This window comes from Muscardinus avellanarius, assembly GCF_963383645.1.
Source record: "Muscardinus avellanarius genome assembly, chromosome: 10".
Taxonomy (NCBI): Eukaryota; Metazoa; Chordata; class Mammalia; order Rodentia; family Gliridae; genus Muscardinus; species Muscardinus avellanarius.
The window spans coordinates 5,828,734-5,848,551 of NC_137796.1; the positions used below are offsets into that span (position 1 = coordinate 5,828,734).

General features: G+C 50.2%; 1 protein-coding gene across 1 annotated transcript in view; it reads right to left on the reverse strand.

The window, feature by feature from the left end:
- PLCG2 (phospholipase C gamma 2) overlaps positions 1-19,818 on the reverse strand; it is a gene marked incomplete at both ends in the record, with an annotated part of 141,293 nt that overhangs the window by 62,268 nt on the left and 59,207 nt on the right. The window contains 6 exons of the mRNA XM_080704228.1: positions 573-691; positions 1,540-1,641; positions 5,813-5,885; positions 7,651-7,694; positions 13,745-13,828; positions 16,416-16,500. Coding sequence (XP_080560354.1) covers positions 573-691; positions 1,540-1,641; positions 5,813-5,885; positions 7,651-7,694; positions 13,745-13,828; positions 16,416-16,500 — 507 coding nt within the window. The remainder of the gene's footprint in view (positions 1-572; positions 692-1,539; positions 1,642-5,812; positions 5,886-7,650; positions 7,695-13,744; positions 13,829-16,415; positions 16,501-19,818) is intronic.

The window sequence follows — 19,818 nt, forward strand, 5'->3', positions numbered from 1 at the left end:
CGCCTTCTCGCAGTGACGCCCTCCCCCTTTTAAGGATTTATGTCCCTTAACTATCTTGGAGGTCTGGGACAGTCCACCACCGTGCTAAGACACAAGCTCTTACGACAGCAGACACGGTAGGAAAGACGGAACCACCAAACCAATTTGCCCTGAAAACATTACACTTCTTGAAACCCCCGGGGGAGGACATATCTCAAGGCCTATTCTTCGTTCGCTGCCTGATGGTGCTCCAGAAACACCAGCCCACAGCTCCCCGGGGGTCTGTGGGTCTCACCCCCTTGTGGCCAAGGCAGACTGAACACGGGAACCTGAGCGTTAACTTCCTTCAAACCAAATCACTCCCTTCCTAACCAAATCACTTTGCTACGGCTGCTGCGAGAAGTCCAGCCGGTGAAAACGCGGGCTTGCGGACGGACACTGTAGAGGCCGCAGGCAAAGGATCCCTACTCCAACCCTACCCGGAAAAGGAAGCCGCATCCTCCCACCCTCGCGGGAGCTGCTGCGCATCCCAGCCTGAGCGCCCGCCGGCGCCGTCCTCTACCCCCGCCCGGCCCGCGCCCCGGGACACGCACGTGTTGTGAGAGGAGGAGATCCAGTAGTGGGACAGGGGGTTGTTCATGTCCTGCATGTCCACCTCGTTGTACTTCTCATCCCAAATGCTGTTTTCTCGTGAGAACAGGTAGGTGAGGAACTGAGACAGGAACACAGCGGTGGTGTTGGCGGAGGGCGGCGGCTGGTGGTCTCTGCTCCGCGCCCATCCAGGGAGAGAGCGGGCCCCCAGGTGTTTAATACGGACAGCTCAGCCTGCGACAGGCCGGGTCAACACGCGTGTCTCACGGACCGGCTGATTATATATATTTGGCATTGGCGATCAAACCACCCAGGGGCATTTTACCTCCAAGCTACGCCTCCAGCCTTTTATTTTATTTAGAAACAAGATCTAATGAGTCTCACTACTTGCTGAGGCTGTCCTCTCTTGAACCTGCAATATTTTCTTTTCTTTTTAACATCAGTCCCCAAAGATTTGACTCCTCGAGGGCATTTGCTTCCCATGCAGAAGTTGTAAGTCATTACAAGGGCATAAACATGGGTGTCTCTACCACCAACTTAAGGAGCAGAGCGTTGAAATGGCGAAACATTTCCTAGCCCGACACTTGGTCTCTTTTTTTCAAGAGGAAAGTGGGCGTTTGAGTGACCCAGGGCTGCATCCTGCAGCCTGGGAGCAGCCTCGTGTGGGGCGGGTGCTCCCGCTTCCCTCCCATCCCTCCTCCCCAGGTGCCCTGTAAGAGGTCGATCACAGCACCCATAAATCTTTCCTTGTTGTTCCTGGGTTTATATTGGCTGGTCTCTCCCTGGTGGCAGATGCCCTCTAGTGGCGTCTAGTCATAAACGCACTCAGCAAGTATGGTCAGTCAAGATGGTTAGAATCAGGCACGGGTAACGCCAGGAGTCATCCCAGAGCCCTTGACAGCAGCACCCTCTGAGAGAAGAGACGGGAAAGCAAACCTCCATGTACACCCAAAATCCCCGCCCGCTCACCTCATCCACAAACAGGAAGGGCTCTGCCGTTTCCCGCATCGTGTCATCAATAAACTTAGTCATCCGCTCCCGGACTTTGCTCAGATCCTGAGCCCAGAGCTCCTGTAAATGAAGATGAGAACAAGAAATGACCAAAAAGACAGCTGACAAAATTCTATATTGCTCAGGGTCCACTTAGTAGTGATCAAAGACCAAACCAATCATCAATTCTGAATTCCTAGGGGGCCAGCGAGGTCTCGCTTTGAGCATGGCCCCCGCCATAGAGGGGTCAGCAAGTGTTTTCTGCAGAGAATCCAAGAATAAGTACATTAGGCTCTGCAGGTCAAAGGGTGGAATCTACTGCAATCACTCAACTGTGCCACAGTGGTACAAAGGCAGCCATAGACAAAATGTGGGCAAATGGGCATGGCTGTGTGTCAATAAAACTTTATTGACCACAGCAAGCAGGGGGCCACACTTGACCCATTTAGGCAATAGCTCACCAGCGCCTGTCCTGTGCTAATCCATTGTGTCTGTGAGTGTGACGCAGCCTTGAGTCACAGCAGTGAGTGAGGTCTCCTGCCAGGGTGACCCACCTGGCTTGGCCTCTGACCTCACCAAGGGTCACCTTGAGCAAGGTACAAGCCCTCTTGTGCCTCCTCCTCCACTGTGTAAGGTTTCTTCAAGGGTCTGCATGAAGCAAGGTGATGGGCTTAACACAGCAACTTGTTAACAGAACACATTCAGTTCATGGCAGTTTATACAAACGACCATGATCCCCCAGGGCCATCTCGTTTCGTTCATACATCGCTGACGTCATATGTTGTTACTGTCATTTTAGAGATGAGGACACAGGCCCTCAGACCATCACAATATGACTCACATTCACAGTGCGTCTAAGGGGCGGAGTCTGAGTTCCAAATAGCTGAAGTTTGGAAAGCACACATAGAATCTGAGGGAATGCCCTTTTTTTTAAGGGGTCATACAAGCAACTCTGCTCAGATGCTGATGTTTGAAATATAATAACCAGTTCCACACAACTTCTGCACAGTCTTAGAAATGTCAAGAGCCCTTCAGAAAAAGAATCCATCACAGCCCGGCACAGTGGCCCACACCTGTAATCCCAGAGGCTCCGGAGGCTGAGACAGGAGGGTCACAAGTCCAGGGCTAGCCTGGGCAACTTAGCGGGACCCTGTCTCCAAAATAAAAGTAAAAGGCTGGGGGTGGAGCTCAGTGGTTGAGCCCACCTGGATTCAATGCCCAGTCCTGCAAATCCTCCTCCTCCTCCTCCTCCTCCTCCTCCTCCTCCTCCCCATCATCATCACATAGAACAACTCTGTCTTCCTTTCTCTGCCTTAAAACCCAAAGACCTCGAGTCAAAAGGGTTGAACTATGACACACAGACTAGCTTTGACTAATGCTTTCTGAGTGACAAATATTCTAAACCTCTATCTTTGTGGATAAGCAAATGTGTGGCTACCAGGTGTGTGTGTGTGTGTGTGTGTGTGTGTGTGTGTGTGTGTGTGTGTGTGGTGGCAAAGGTCAGAGGAGAATGTCAGCAAGAATAAAAAGCCCAAGGACAGGCAGTACGGAGGCAGTGAAGCGCCACACCTCGAGGGGTGCGAAACCCCAACATGCCCTGCGGTTGACTCTTGCAAATCTACCTGGATTGGGGATGCAAAACAGCCCAGAGGCTGCAGAACGTCGGGTTCGCTGGAACACGGCATGGTTACAAGTTTGCATACTACAGCCTGAACCTCGAATTGGAGAATATTTGAGGAAAACACTGCTGGCCCAGATGTCCTGAAGAAGCTGGACACTGCTTCCATGCTCCTGAGCACACGTGCACGCGCGCGCACACATACACACACACACACACACACACACACACACACACACACAGTGCTTGCTTTTGTTAAAGCAGAAGTACTTAACTGATACATCCTGGAACTGGCTGTGCAAAAGAGATCTTCTGCCTAAAGGCAGATCAAAATGCTGGATATTCAAGGGGCTAAAAAATGCATCTACATGAAGTGCAGTATTGCACCTGGATAATTAAAACTATGAGGAACAGAGAGGAGGAATAAAATCAGTGCTGACAGCCGTCAGCACCAGGCACGGCCTCTCTGCAGGTCCTGTGCCTGATGTATTAGCCAGCCCCCCAATAGAAGCTTAGAATCCTGTTATAATGTTGCTCTTCTTTCCTTAGGATAAGTGCCTTGGAGGACAACTATTCAACCAAAGGAATTAAAGGTGTCATTGTAACTGCATACACCCAAATGCTTTCTGGAAAAAGTGTAGTAATTTGTACAACACGCGCTACGGTGGCCATTCCATATGAGCACCTGTAACCCCGAACAAATGTCACACAGATGCTCAGGGGGCCGGGGGTCCTAACCCCCAGGCGCAGAGGGAGCTCCTGCTCTGGGCTACCATGACCCTGATCTCTAAGGGGCCAGGTGTCCGGGTCCGCGATTCTCCCTGCAATTAAGCCCACCACCACTAGGCAGAGCTGTGTACACTCTCAAGTCCTTCCAGCAGTGGGTTCTGGGATATAAGGCCACTGCTTCCAGGATTCAATCAATTTAACTTTAACAGCTCCCTAGAAAAAGGAACAATTCAATGCAAGGAAGAGCAGGGAAAGAGGAGGAAAGGGGGTGTGAATCTCTTTAACTGTAACTGAGCCCAACAGAGCTAACACGGCCCTTTCGTGGTTAACATCCCCTGTGCAAGACTGGGGCTGGGTGGAGAAGCCTGTTCTCCATCCCTTCATTCCACCCCCATGTGGGGGGCACGACACCTACAACACACACCAAGATCCTCATTCGCCATCGACCACCGCTCCAGGGGAGCTGCCGTCACCGCCTGGGCCCCCGTGACTGAGCGGTACCACCATGAGCTCCACCACGGGTGAAATCTGAACATGGCCGGGCACTGGCTGACACCGAGCGGCTGCCCACACGCCAGGCAGAACAGGAGGATTGCGGCAAGGGTGTGTGTTTTAGAAAGCAGGCTCCTATCTGTGAGACAGGCATGTTGCCGTGTTTACAAACAGAAGGGTATAAAATCTGGAGTTTCTTTAGAATTCCCCAGCAAGGGAATGAAGGAAGAGGACGGACAAGGAGATGGCCTTATGGAGGTAAAAGAGAGGCGAAATAAAACTGGCAAAATGTCTTGAGTTTTTAATCTGAGTAACGGGTACATGTGGTTCATGATCCCCATCGGTCCACTTTTGTATATATTTGAAATAGTAGGCAACGCAAAGTTTTGGGGAAGGAGAGAGTGCTGGGTTGGTTTTTTTCCCTCCTCTCTTCCTTCCCCCCCTTCTCATATTCTCCTTCTTCTTCTCCTTCTTTTCCTTTTCCTTCTCCTTCTTCTTCTTCATAGCACTGGGATTGAACCCAAAAGCATTCTACCTCTGACCTATACCCCAATCCTATTTTATTTTTATTTTGTAGCAAGTTCTCATTAAGTGGCTGAGGACCTCGCTAAGTTGCTATGGCTGGCCTTGAACCTGTGATCCTCCGTCTCAGCCTCCCAAGTACTGGGATTACAGGTGTGCGCCCCCACGCCTGGCAGGTTTTTGGGTTGTTTGTTTGTTGTTTGCAGTACTGGGGATGATGGAACCCAGAGACATTATACCTTTGAGTTACACCCCTAGCCCTATTTTTTAGTCTTTTTTCTTTTTTCTTTTTTTTTTTTTTTTTTGAAACAGGGTCCCACTGAGTTGCCAAGGGCCTCGCTAAGTAGCTGAGGCTGTCTGCAAACCATGATCCTCCAGTCACTGCCTCCTGAATGCTGGGATTACAAATGTGCGCCACCTTTTACTTTTATTTTGAAACAGGCTCTCGCTAGGTTGATGAGACTCTCTCTACTTGCTGAGGCTGTCTTTGAACCTGTGATCCTCCTGTCTCTGCCCCCCTCCAAGTACTGGGATCATAGGCACTGCTCCACCACGCCCAACTCCACGGGTCCTCTAAAGACAGCTGTGCTGTCTCATTCCCCGGAGCATGCAGAAGGCTCACCAGCCTGGCTACACCTTCCATCAGCCAGGGAAGGCTTCCTAGGATGTTACCGAGGTGACGCAGGACAAACTGACAGCAGCCAGGCGGGCGCCTGCGCACCTCACGCCCCTCTGAGGAGCCCTTCCTCCCCTTCCTGTGTGCAGCTGAGACAGAGAAGAGGTATTCCAAAGTGTCTGAAGTACCAGGCAGCAAGGGAGGCTGCGACCGCCTGCGACCGCTAGTGACCAGGTGAACACAGGTGTCCCCTGCAGCCCCCAGCGCCCGCTCACCTGCTGCTCGTGTAGGAGAAACCTCTGGAAGTCCTGCAGGTAGACGGCGGAGCCATCCGGCCGGTCCGTGTTCCTACCCTCGGAGAAAGAGAGGGTGTTTAGAGAGAGAGAGAGACAGACTGACAGACAGACAGACAGACATTCAGTGGAGAGCGCTGAGGCCCCACCCAGAGTGCCCTAGAACCCACAGTGCCGGGTACCAGGCTGGCCCACAAGAAGGTGCAGGTGAATGAGACTGTTCTGGACCCAGAAGGCCGCGAAGGCCGGCCTGAGCCCAGAGTCTTAAGAAGCTAGAGCCTGGAAGCTGCATTTGGTGCATTTGGCTGCCCCGGGGTATTCTGGGACGGTCCCGTGAGCACTTAGAGTGTGGCCAAGAGAAGACAGATGGCCAGGCACTGGAGACCATGCAGTAGAGAGACCAGGATGGGCAGGGTGCACCGGGAAAGAGCTCAGAGGCCCAACCCCACGGAGGGCTTCCGGAGTGAGCTGGCCAGAAGGGAGAGAAGCGTTTCAGGCAAAGAGCCCAAAGAAAAGGAGAAAGGCTGGGCGTGCAGGCACACGCCTGTGATCCCAGTGCTTGGGAGGCTGAGACAGGGGAATCGCAGGTCCAAGGACCGCCTCGGCAACCTCTAAGACTCAGCACCCTTGTAAGACCCGGTTTGAAAAGAAAAAAAGAAAAAGGGCCATGGATATAGCTCAAGGGTAGAAGGTGATAGAGAAGAAAGAAAGAAGAAAGAAAGAAAGAAAGAAAGAAAGAAAGAAAGAAAGAAAGAAAGGAAGAAAGAAAGAAAGAAAGGAAGAAAGAGTAAAGAGAGAAGAGGAAAAAAGAAAGGAGGGAAAGAGGGAAGGATGGCCAGGGAGGGGCAGAGAGGAAGTGGAAGGGAGCCCAGGACCATAGTCTACGAGGCCCATCCCACGCAGGACAGATCTGGGGCCCATTTAGCAGGTGCTGACGCTGGAGAAGCAAGCGGGCCAAGAGCCCGGAGCCTCCTGGGAAGCCCCAGCCCGAGTCGGCTGAATCCCAGAGGGTCTGAGGACTAGGAGAGTGCAGCCAGCGCTCCCAGGGAGCACACAGAGGCCGGTAGTCAGCAGCCTGCCCCGCGGGAGAAGAGGAGGCCTTCCCCGTGAAGCCGGGCAGCGGCCCCGCCTCCCAGAAGCCTCAGAGAGCCGGCCTCCTGGGGCCTCTGCCTGCAGCACAGACACCTGACAAGTCCCCTACGTGGGGATCAAGTCCTGCAGCCCTGACCTTTTTTTCCTGTGGTACTGGGAATTGAACCCAGGGGCATTCTACCTCTGAGCTACATATACCCCTAGCCCTTTTTAACTTTTGTTTGTAAAACAGGATCTCACTTTGTTGCCGAGGCTGTCCTCGAACCGGCGATTCTCCTTGTCTCAGCCTCCCAAGTACTGGGACTATCGGTGTGCGCCACCATGCCCGGCTAGCCCTGACTATTTATTAATGTTATCGCTCTATATATGAGCCCCTATATATGCCAGACACCACATGATCCACTTTACACGCTTCAACACATTTTAACTCATTGCAATCTGCTTAGCCAGAATTTTTCAGATTTATTAGACCACTAGTATCACTTTAATTTTTGCTTAAAAAAAAACTATTAGTTCCGTGAAGCATACTCTGGTAAGGGGGCCCTGAGCACTCGGGTTTGTCCACAGAACCTTCTGAACTGTCTTTTACTCACAAAACAAGCTGGGGATGGCTCCCTGATAGGGGGCCCTCTCCCCATGGAATTGTGCACAGAGGTGTCCCCTCACAGAGGCCAGATAAGGGCACAGCCACCCCCCGAAACAGCAGTCACAGAGGAGAGGGTCCTCACCCCAAGATGAACACGGAGGAATCCTTCTTGAATTCGTCAAGAATCTGCAAAAGAGAAGGGAGACAGGCACAGATCAGAACGCCAGCTGAGTCACAGGGCGCCCACGGGAAGACGTCAGCTGTTCAGAGACAATGGTGTCAGGGCAAGCTGTGCCTCGTGAGCCTGGCAGGCATGGGTCACTTCTGAACCAAAGAACGCCTCGAAGGAACATGGTGACGCCAGTGGCCATTGCCTCAGCAAATTGAATCGGATGATAAAAAACTAACAAAGAAAAATGACTCAAGGAAGACCGTGTATCTTGGTAGTACTGCCAGCTATTTTGGTAGGAAAAAATATAATAAAATATATAAATAACGCATAATATATAAAAATATATAATAATATAAATATATAAATGTTTATATATTGTTCATATTATTTCCATATAAAATATATTTATATTATACATAAATATGGAGATATGTAAATAAAATATAAAACTAGTGAATATAAATAAAATATAAATATATAATTAAAATTAAAATTAATAAAAATAAATATAAATATATTGTTATAGCAATATAATTAGTCATTTTCTTAAAATAAAGGGGAACAAGTTTAATGGGGGGGGGAAGCTGATCCATGCAATTTGTGTTTGTTGTAAATATTCAAGTGCAGCAGGAGCCTCTGAAGGCAGAGGCAGAGGTCTTCCTCACCTAGTCTTAGCCCTGAGAAGCAATCGCTCTCAGGATATGGCTGTGGCCTTCTTGAATGCATTTATGGGTGGCCGTGCAGCTCTACGGTATTTTTTCCTATGATGTCCATCTCTCACGGTCCTACCCCACGTATAATTCTGCAGCCTCAAGCAGCCCCGGCTCACTATTTTGAAAAACCATAAGCCTGGCATGGTGGCGTATGACCGTCATCCCGGGACTTGGGAGACGGAGACGGGAGGATCCCAATTTCAGCAACTTAGTGAGACCCTGTCTCAAAATAAAAAGAGCTGGGGTGTGTCTTGGAGGAAGGAAGTCCTTGGGTTCAACTCCCAGGAGGAAGAGACGGAGGGAGGGAGGGAAAGGGGGAGGAAGGGACCTGTATCATGACTGCATGATATGTCAGTCAATTTCCTGCTGCTCTATCCAGCTGTATAAAGCCATGCTATAGACACACCCACTGGTCCAAACTCACCCATGCCAGTGTCCTCACGGGCCACGCTCCCAGAACCAGCACCCCCAGATGCAGTCTGTACGCCAGCCCCGAGGTGCCACTGGGTCATCCTCAAAGCAGCTGTCTCATGGGCCCCCGCCGGGGTTTGCCACCCTTCCCTCCCTTCACCACGACATTTCAATTCTTATTATGTCAAAGATGCAGCTTCCGATATTCTGGTTCAAGAGGAAGTAAGGCGGCAACCCCAGTATTTGGGAGGCTGAGACAGGAGGATCACAGGTTCGCAGCCAGCCTCAGCAACTTAGCTAGGCCCTCCCCAACTTAGTTTCCAAACCTTGTTTCAAAATGAAAAAATAAAATAGGGCTGGAAGTAGAATGTTCCTGGGTCCAATTCCCAGTACCTCCTCCCTCCCCACCAAAATAAAAAGGAGAAAAGAAGAAATTCTGGGCAATCCTGCTCTATCTTCTTGGCCCAGTGTTGCCAGGGAGGAGCTTGGGGGGCCCTCGCTCCGGCCTCAGTTCACAAGAGCTCACTACTGAGCCCCGTACACACGTATGCACACATAGGTACACGCCTGTGCACACACACCCACACCTTGTGTTTCTGGTTTACAATATTCAGCAACACTGCAACTGTGTGAGTACTGGAATAATTCTGGGCAGAAACAGAAATGTAGCCACTGGCACGTAACAAGTATTCAGCTCCCTTGCCAAAGTACTTGGAGTGAGGCTGATGTAAAATATCAATGGTTTAAAGAGGGCACCCACGCTGGGAAGCGCACAGGCCCGCATCAATTTGTACGGGCAATCAATTTCTTTCTGAAAAAAAGGATCCATATGTATTTTTTAAGTACTAGAAATTAAAGTTAGGAGCATTCTATCTCTGAGCTACACACTCCTCCCAAGCCCTTTTTACTTTTTATTTTGAAACAGAGTCTCGCTAAGTTGCTAAGGCTGGCTTCAAGCCTGAGACCCTCCTGTCTCAGCCTCCTAAGTACCGGGATGACAGGCGCATGCCACCACAGTGGCTGATGATCCCTATCTTTAATCAGCATCTCAGAGAAGCAGGTGACCCAGATAGGGAAGGGCCACTCTTTCAGACCAACCTGGGCGCACTTCCTTTGTGTGTAATTTACAACACAACTATTTCTTTGAGGGAGGAAGGAGGTTAGCTGGTCACACTGCCCCTGGGGTTCCCTCGGAATTTCTCCCATCACTAGGTCGAGCAGTACAGGTTTGGGGTAAACGGGGCCCGTGCACACCAGGGAGCCCTGGATTCAGCCCAGTGAGTGACATCCCTTCAGTGACCACCAGGTGGCTCTCGTGCCCGCCTATCCTTCCCAACCCTTCCAACAAAGCAAAGCGCCCACTGCGTTCACACATGGGGGAGATGGACATGGACGATGGAGAAGGTACCACTGGACACGAGGCTCCCCAGAGCCAGGAAAGACCCTGGCTTCTCCTCTCCTAAGCTCCCAGCCTCCCGCCAGGACACGCCACTAGCTGGACCAATAGGTGACTGCCCCAAAAGCACTGGGCACGTGCGTGCAGGAATTGACCACTGGGATAGAGGGGACGGGCACCCGCGGAGGGCAGCTAAGAGCAGAGAGGCGAACGTTCGCCCCTGGTGCTCACCAGTCGCACAGGCTGAAGGGATGCAAACCTGGGTACCCCAAAACTGAGCAGTCGACTGCAGAGGGCTCTGCTGAAATACTGGAAGACACAGTTGTGGGCGAGGGGGCTAGGGTGGAATGAATCTGGGGCTCAGGCAACGAGGTGGCCCAACAGCCTCCAGTCTCAGCGCCTCCTCACACTCATCCCATTAGACAGGTAATAAAATAAGCCCCAAGCCGGGCATGGCGGTGTACACTTGGACTATCGGGAGCTGGGAGACTGAGACCCGAGGATCACAGGTTCAAAGCCAGCCTCAGTAACTTAGTAAGGCGTGTTCGCAACTTAGAGAGAACCTGTTTCCAAATGAAAATCAAATCGTGCTGGGAGGCAGAATGCCCCTCGGTTCCATCCCCAGTCAAAGTCAGGCAGAAAGCCAGGTGTGGCGACACACACCAGTAATCCCAGTACTTGGGAGGCTGAGACAGGAGGATTGCAGGTTTGAAGCCAGTGCTCATAACCTAGTAAGACCCTGCTTCAAAATAAAAAATAGAAAGGGCTACAGGTGTGTCTCAGTGGTTGGACATGCCTATATTCAAGCCCCAGGACAAAAATAAAATAAAATGGGCAGGAGGGCTCCAAGCCTAGCTCTTTAGCTTCCTAGGGGTAAGACCTTCAGCAAGCAATCTCTCTCAGCCATATTCCTTAATCCATAAAATAAGGGTGGTAACGAGATCTCTTTCGCAGGGCTCCGAGAAGAATTAAATCCCCATAAAACAGCACGGTGCCTAGCGTATAGTCCATCAAAGGAAGCGTTCTTATTATTATCCGCATTAATAATATTATTATAACCTAGTTAGCTCTCTATCCTCTCACCAGAAGGACACAAATGAAATTTATCTTCCTGCTGCACCCCAGCAAGCTTGAGGCTTGAGAGCTGTACCGCAGGCAGGTGGTTAGATGCAAGGAGAGACCGGCCACCAGGTTGGAAACCATCTGGCACTGACAGGCATAAACCTATTCTCCGGATTTAGGTCTGAGACTCAGCAGTCGGCAGAGACACCTCTATCTATCTCCCTGGGTCAGCTGAGAAATCCAACTCAGCCCTCGGCTTCATCGCACAGCTGATGCTTTTACTCTGAGCTCAGAGATGGAGGAGTCTGGTACAGATTTGGTGAGGAGCACGGGCTTGGGAGCAGCGGTGTGGTTTCCAAAGCTGGCCGGAAACTATTTATATAGGTCAGGACTTTGTTACCCAAATTCTAACCCTTTGAGTTAAAAAAAAAAAAAAAAAGCTACACCCTGGAGATTATAGTTGTTACCTCAGAGCCCCTTTCTGGCCTGGTAGTCAACATGAGTGAGGAGAGAGAGCTGCCCAGGGTGGACATGAGAACGTAAATGGGTACTGTGGACCCATGTAGAGACAGATCTCAATGTCTAAGGGGTGCCCAAATCTGTGTTTTAACAGTCAGCCTCCCAACGTGGGCAGTCAAATTTTTAAAATCTTTAAACCGCTGTGAGGGCCAAGTATAACCAAACGCAGACGCAATGTGGCATTCCGGCCACCAGGGGGAAACCTTGGGCGTGGTCAAATTTTTCCCATACAAAGCTCTACCTGGGGGAACCGAAGGGGCGCTGGGATCCTACAAAACTCAAGTTCCTGCTCTCTCACGCACACACTGTTAAAAGAACCTATACAAAAGGGACTGGGGAGATAGCTGGGTGATACCCTGCGAGCTCAGCATGTGCTTGGCCTGGGACCATTCAATCCACAGCACCACAAAAAGAAAACAAAGAAAAAATATGGCGCCTGTGCTGTTTCCCGGTGGAGGCCTGCACCCATGCTGGTAGGTGGAGTCGTTTCTATGTAGATATTACTCTCAAGCTGGGCCTGCCATGTGTCTGGTGGTACAGCATCCTGAGATTTCAGGACCAACTAGTAGAAACTGTTACCCGTAACTACTAATCCAGAGTGAATCAAGTTACTCTCAATCCTGGTTAATTGCATAAGATAGAGATTGTCCTTACCCAGATTTCTATCCACACCACCATCAAAACGCTCTCATTGTTCTCCAAGTCTAAATAAAAGTTACAGACTTGCCAGGCGTGGTGGTGCAGGCTTGTAATCCCAGCACTTGGAAGGCTGAGACAGGAGGATCATGGCTCGCGGACAGCCTCAGCTACTAGTGAGGCCCTCTGCAACTCAGTGAGTCCCTGTTTCAAAATAAAAATTGGGCAAGAGGTATAGCTCGGAAGTCAAATGCCTCTGGGTTCCATCCCCAGACTCGTAAAAAAAATAAAAAGAATAAAGAATAAAAATTAGGGATGGAGGTATAGGTCAGTCAGAGGTAGAATGCCCCGGGGGTTACATTCCCAGTACCGCAAAAAAATAAAAATTTAAAAATTTAAAATAAAAAACAGGAAGGGCTGGGAGTATATCTCAGAGGTAGAATGTCCCTGGCATTCCCAACACCAAATGCACACACAAAAAAATTGCACAGTACAGATAGACCATAATTTACTCAGATTTCCCAGGTATTTTGCAATAAACACTCTGGTCATATACTCTTGGGTGCCAACATGTGCATGTAAAACAGAGTGCTCACAATACTATTTTCAGGTCAAAATGTATGCAAAGTTCAATTTTTTTTTTTTTTTTTTTTTTTTTTTTTTTGCGGGCCTGGTGATGGAACCCAGGAGCATTCGACCTCCAAGCTATACCCCTTGCCCTATTTTTTTTTTTTATTCTTTATTTTGAAACAGGGTCTCCCTAAGTTGCAGAGAGAAGTTGCTGAGGCTGTCATCAAACCTGCAATCTCCCGTCTCAGCCTCCCAAGTCCTGAAATTACAAGCATGCACCACCACACCTGGCTCAAGTTGATTTTTTTGTTGTTTTTGTTTGTTTGTTTTTTGCAACTGCACTGCAGTCCAATGGCTCATTTTAATTTTTAAAAAGTCCTCATAAAAAAGTATAAGAAGACACACACATGACCCCTCCATGCAGAAAAGGCTACATGAACACTTTGCTAAATTTCCTTCCTGAATAAAATAAGACAGTGGAGCCAGCTGCCCTTGAACAGACTCAGATTATTGAAGTCAGGGCCAGACCTCCGCCCACCGGGAGGTTTGCAGGCCTCGGTCCCCAACGCTTCCTCTACAGCTCCACCCTGGCTAAAGCATTTTGCCAATCACATCAATGAACACGGCAGGCAACCATCATCCCGGCTTCTAGTTTCTCCACTAAACAGGAGATTAAAACGCCCCTTGTGGGTTTCCTAGCCACGCCTCCGTCCCCGAAATATGAGAAAACAGACACGGTCGCTCAAAATCCTCTTACCGATTTCTGCTGCTCAAACATGAGTTTTTTATAGAAGAGATGGAACTGTTCAAAGCTGAGCTCATCTTTGTAGGCACCAATTTCCTGTAAATATATAAAAAAAAAAGCGACCACATAATGTTGGACGGCCACCATAGGAAAGCTTCTGCCCTGTTCACAGAAATAGAACACTGGCTAGAGTCAGACTCCGTTCCTCTGAACCAAACCTGTGCACAGCTTTGTAGTTCGCCTGCCTGGGGGGCCTCCCATCGGCCCCCGCAGGGACAGTCTTAGCCAGGTTTCTAAGGGCTGTAACAGATAACCCTTCCTTGGTGGGGAGACCCTTTCTTTGGACTTCCAAAATCAAATATATTTATAAAACATGTACCCATAAATCGTTTTTAAAGCATATTTTTTAAAATTTTTTTGAAAACCCTGACTTTATTAGTTGGGAGTCAGAGCTTGGCTCCAATCAAGTGCTATATAACTTTGTTTTTGTGATGCTAAGGACTGAACCCAGAGGCATTCGACCTCCAAGCTTCACCCTGGCCCTTTTCATTTTTATTTGGAAAACAAGGTCCTGCTAAGTTGCTGAGAGTGTCACTAAGTTGCCGGAGCTGGCTGTGAACCTACAATCCTCCTGTCGCGCTCAGCCGCCCGAGTACTGGGATTACAGACATGTACCACCATAGCCAGCTGGACCCTTGGTTTTTAATCTGTAAAAGAGAAGGACCACTAGGAGGCTGAGACCGGAGGATCCCAGGTTCATGGCCAGCCTCAGCTGCTCAGTGAGGCCCTCCACAACTAGTAAGACCCTGTTTCAAAATGAAGAATAAAAAGTAGGCCCGGGGTATAGCTCGGTATGGTGGCACATTCCTGCAATCCCAGTACTAGGGAGACAAGAGGATCACAGGTTCACAGCCAGCCTCAGCAATTTACTGAGACTCTCAGCAACCCAGCAAGACCCTGTCTCAAAACAAAAAATGAAAAATAAAAACAGCTGGGGGCTTAAGGCTATAGTGGCACAAGTTTATAATCATCCTAGTACTTGGGAGGCTGAGATAGGAGAATGGCGGGTTTCAGACCAGCCTTGGCAACTTAGCGAGACCCTGGTCCAGAAAATAAAAATAAAATTGGGCTAGGGGTATAGCATGCAGGTAGAACACCCCTGGGTTCAATCCCTAGTACCACAAAAATAAATAGATAAATTAATAAAGACCAGCAGGACCACCAGCACCCTCCTGGGGCTTCACTGAAACCAAACAAGAGCTCCATAAATGCCCAGTTCCAGAACCACTGGATCAAGGGCAAGGTTCCAACTGCACAGTGACCGACGGTCAGCGTGGCCTCGCTTTCTTCCACGTCACAGTCCACACAGCGGTTTCCATTGGGAATTCGTGGAAGGTACTGGGGCAGGTGGAAGGTGAGCCCTGGGTGGGTTAGCTCTCCCACAAGCTCGCAAGCACGAACACGGATAGAACGTCTCAGCAGAGGACCCGTGAAGGACGGCCGAGCCTGCGTGGCCTCGGGAGTCCTTCCTCTGGGGCTGCGGGGTCAGGTGTTCAGTTCCTGGTAAGAGTCAGTGTCTCCCGGGTGTGGAGAAGGTGCCCAGCCGACCCCTCCATCTGTCTACTCCACTTGGAAAAGCCCACCTGCCGCCCTGTGCCCCACTTTTCACAGCGGGCTTCCCTGCTCCACACCCAAAGTGGGGCACACAAGAATGCAAGCAGATTCAAGACCAGGTAGAACAACATGGTCTGAAGGACAGAGTGGGAGGGGAGAAAAAGGAGGAGGAAGGGATGGAGGAGGGAGGAGGAAAAGGAGGAGGAGGAGGAGGAGGAAGAGGAGGAGGAGGAGGGAGGAGGAGGAGGAGGAGGAGGGAGGAAGAGGAGGAGGAGGAGGAGGAGGGAGAAGGAGAAGGAGGAGAGAGGAGGAGGAGGGAGGAAGAGGAGGGAGGAGGAGAAGGAGAGAGGGGGAGGAAGAAGAGGAGGAAGAGGAGGAGGAGGAAGAGGAGGAGGAGGAGGAGAAGGAGGGAGGAGGAGGAAGAAGAGGAGGAAGAGGAGGAGGAGGAAGAGGAGGAGGAGGAGGAGAAGGAGGGAGGAGGAGGAAGAAGAGGAGGAAGAGGAGGAGGAGGGAGAAGGAGGAGGGAGGAGGAAGAGGAGGGAGGAGAAGGAGGAGGGAGGAGGAAGAGGAGGAGGAGGGAAGAGGAGAAGGGAGGAGGGAGGAGGGAGGAGGAGGAGAAGGAAGAGGGAGGAGGAAGAAGAGGAGGAGGAGGAGGAGGAGGAGGAGGAAGAGAAAAGAAAGCCAGTCTCAGAGGCATACCCCAGAACTTGCATACAAATGCCCACCCCTGGCACCCTACAGAAGGCATCTTTCATATTTTGCAAAAAGCACACAGGTGCTCATGTTACCAGGAAGAAAATACACTGCCAGGGCGGGGCGACAGCGAGAGCCGGCCAGGAGGAAAGGGATCTAAGCAAAGATGCCGACCTGGACAGCCCGCCGAGCACAGTCTCCGCTGCCCCGTCCCTGCGCAGGCTGAGAATGCCGTCCTCAGCTGCGCTGGGACACACGCACCCCAGAGACAAAGGACTTTCTCAGGCGCCGTCCCACGGGGCACAGGGACATGGCGGGCTCCAGAGGCATGAAGGAGCTGCGCTCCTACGACCCCGGGCTGAGCTCCGGAACTTACCACAAGCTTATCTTTGAGGGACTTGGCACTGCTCACTTTGAAGTTGGCCAGGGGCAGGATGGTCTTCAGCTCCCGAAGGCTGATGCTGCAAGAGAGAAGTCCAGCTCCGTGGACCTCGGGGCCCAGCCGTGTGGGGCTGGCCGGTCCCAGGGCTCCCTCCTCCAGAGCCCTCCATGGGAAAACCTGGCCGACCATACTAACTAGGAACCGAACACTCGGGGTTCAAGGTGGAGGGGGGTTTGCTCTCCTTTTCCAAAGGGATGACTTTTGGTTTCAGGCTGAGCCCCAGGAGACATGATCCCAGGTTTTGGTTTGTGTCCAGGAGACTTATCTTGGGGGGGGGGGTCAGCGCCCGGGGAGGGGACACTGGAAGCAGCAGAGGGTCTACTGCTCCTCAGGGTGCTCAAGACTCCCCCAGGGGCACCAGCATGCCCGCCCTCTTCCCAGGGGAACATCACTAAATAATCATGATGCTCTTCCCGTTCCCGCCTGGCCAGGTCCCAGCATCCTCCAACACTGCGCCCAGGCGGCCAAAGGAGCCAAGCTGGAAGCCCCGAAAGCCCCCTGCCCCCCAACATGGCAGTCCCAAACATGGCCAGCCGCTGCCTCCTCCTCCTCCTCTTCTTCCTCTTCTTCTTCCTCCTCCTCCCTTCCTCCCCCCCTTCTTTTTGTACTGGAGATTGAACCCAGGAACCTTTTACTTACTTATTTATTTATTTATTTATTTATTTATGTGGGTCTAGAGAAGGAACCCAGGGGCATTCAACCTCTGAGCTACACCCCCCACCCTATTTTTTTTTCTTTATTTTGAAACAGGGTCTCACTGAGTTGCAGAGGGCCTCACTAAGTAGCTGAGGCTGTCTGTAAACCACGATCCTCCAGTGTCATCCTCCCAAATGCTGGGATTACAAGAGTGCGCCACTACACCCTGCTGAACCCAGGAACATTTTACCTGCTAGCTACTTCCTGAGTCCTATTTGTTTGTTTGTTTGTTTGTTTGTTTGTTTGTTTGTTTAACTTAACAGGGTCTTAGTAATTCGCTGAGGGTCTTATTAAGTTGCTGAGGCTGGCCTCGAACCTGTGATCCTCCTGTCTCTCAGCTTCCCAAGTACTAGGATTACAGTTGTGTGCTATCACACCTGGCTGCTTCTCTCTTTCATGGATGAAGAAACTGAGGCAGGGGAAACTTAAATGATTTATCCCAATTCACATAACCAGTAAGTCAGAACTGAGATTCAAATGTCAGCACTGCCCAGCAGAACTTTCTAGATGCTGAAAATGTTCTCCATGTGTGTTGAGCTGCCCACTGGCCACCAACTGTGTGTGGCTTCTGCAACTGAGAACATTTTTTTCTCTTTTTTTCCCCCCCTCCGAGTTACTTTAATTTTTTATTTTAAGATAGGGTCTCGCTAAGTTGCCCAGGCTGGCCTCAAAATTGTGATGCTCCTGCCTCAGATTCCCAAGGAGCTGAAATTATGATTTTTTTTGTCCTTTGACTTACTTTCCATTAATACAGTTCAAACAACCACACGTCCTCAGCAGCCCCTACACTGGCAGATGCAGCTGAGAGTCCGTTTCTCTAAGTAGTCCCTGGACCAGTGGCCTCCACCTCACTCAGGAATTCGTTAAAATGCAAATTCTTCAGGGCAGCCCCACTGAATCCGAGCCTGCACAGGTGGTCACCGCACCCTCCAGGGTGTAAGGATGGGCTCTAATGTGGAAATTCCTCTCTAGAGCTCTAGCTCCCAACACCCTCTTCAGTAAAAGTTGTTTTTCTAGTTTTCATGCTCAAAGCAATGCCCCAGAGGAGAGTCTACACTCTATCCTCAAGGGTGATTCAGCCTCAAGGACTAACCACACAAAACCTATTTGCATTCAAGGACAGAAAGGGACCTACAACCTTTCTCCCACCTGCTACAAACACCCTCCCTTCCCGCCTCCCTGGAGGCTTAACTCAGTCTCCCCTTCACCCCTCCAGGCTGAGGTTGAGGGGAGGGACTTCTGCTGATGCAAATTCAATATTGTATGTCCAGCAAACGAGAGCAAAGGAGGGAAAGAAAATAAGCTTTGAGGAGGATATGAAGAAACAGAGATGCTCGTGGACCTGGGGATGGTGTATTGGGACCGCTGCAGCTGTGAAAGAGCAAAGCCCATCCTCAAAACGCTAAAGAGAGGCAATCACCGCCAGCTCCAGCAATTCCACCTCCTGGACTAGACACGGAGAACTGAAAGCTGCTATTTGCACACCCATGTTCATAAGCAGCATTATTCACAATAGCTGAAAGGAAAAAGACAACCCTACGTCTCCATCAATGGGTGGGTGGATGGGTGGGTCGGTGGATAGATGGGTGGGTGGGTGGGTGGGTGGGTGGATGGATGGATGGATGGATGGATGGATGGATGAATGAGTGGATGAGTGGATGAATGGATGGGTGGATGGATGGATGGGTGGGTGGGTGGGTGGGTGGGTGGATGGATGGATGGATGGATGAGTGGATGAGTGGATGAATGGATGGGTGGATAGGTGGATGGATGGATGGGTGGGTGGGTGGGTGGGTGGGTGGATGGATGGATGGATGGATGGATGAGTGGATGAGTGGATAGGTGGATGGATGGATGGGTGGATAGGTGGGTGGGTGGATAGATGGATGGATGGATGGATGGATGGATGGATGGATGGATGGATAGGTGGGTGGATGGATGGATGGATGGATGGATGGATGGATGGATGGGCAAAATGTGGTGTATTCACACAATAGAATAGTAGCCAGTCTTAAAAAGGAAGGACATTCTTAACAGATGAGTGAGTTATAAGACCATGGTATATGCACAAAATAGAATTTTACTCAGCCATATAGAAAACCCAAATTATGTAATTTGTAGGAAAATGGATGGAATTAGAGAATGCTAAGTGAGGTTAGCCGATCTCAGAACACGAAGGGACATATGTTTTCCCTCATATGTGGAAGCTAGAGAGAAATCAGTAAACAAAAGAGATTTTTAGATAAATGAAGAGACTTGGGAAGGGAGATGGGGGAAAGAGGAGACTGGATGAAGGAAAGTTCAACCCTGTGCACATTTTGTGAAGCTGTCAATACTAATTTCAAAATTAAGAAAGGGGAGGAGAGAGCAGGGTGTGATTCAGAGGGAAACGCGCTGGGTGCCGTATCCACTAAACCTCAGTATGACGGATGGTTACCATGCACCAATAAAAGTATGTTTTTTTTTTAAAAAAAAAAGAAAGGATATTTTAACACATGCAACAGCATAAATAAACTTTAAAGACATTACACTAGGTGAAATAGACCAAATTCACGAGTATTTAACTACTTCACTTAAATAAGGTAAGTAAAGTACTGGATTGATAGAGGGAAAGGTGGCTTCCAGGAGCTGGGGGAGGGAA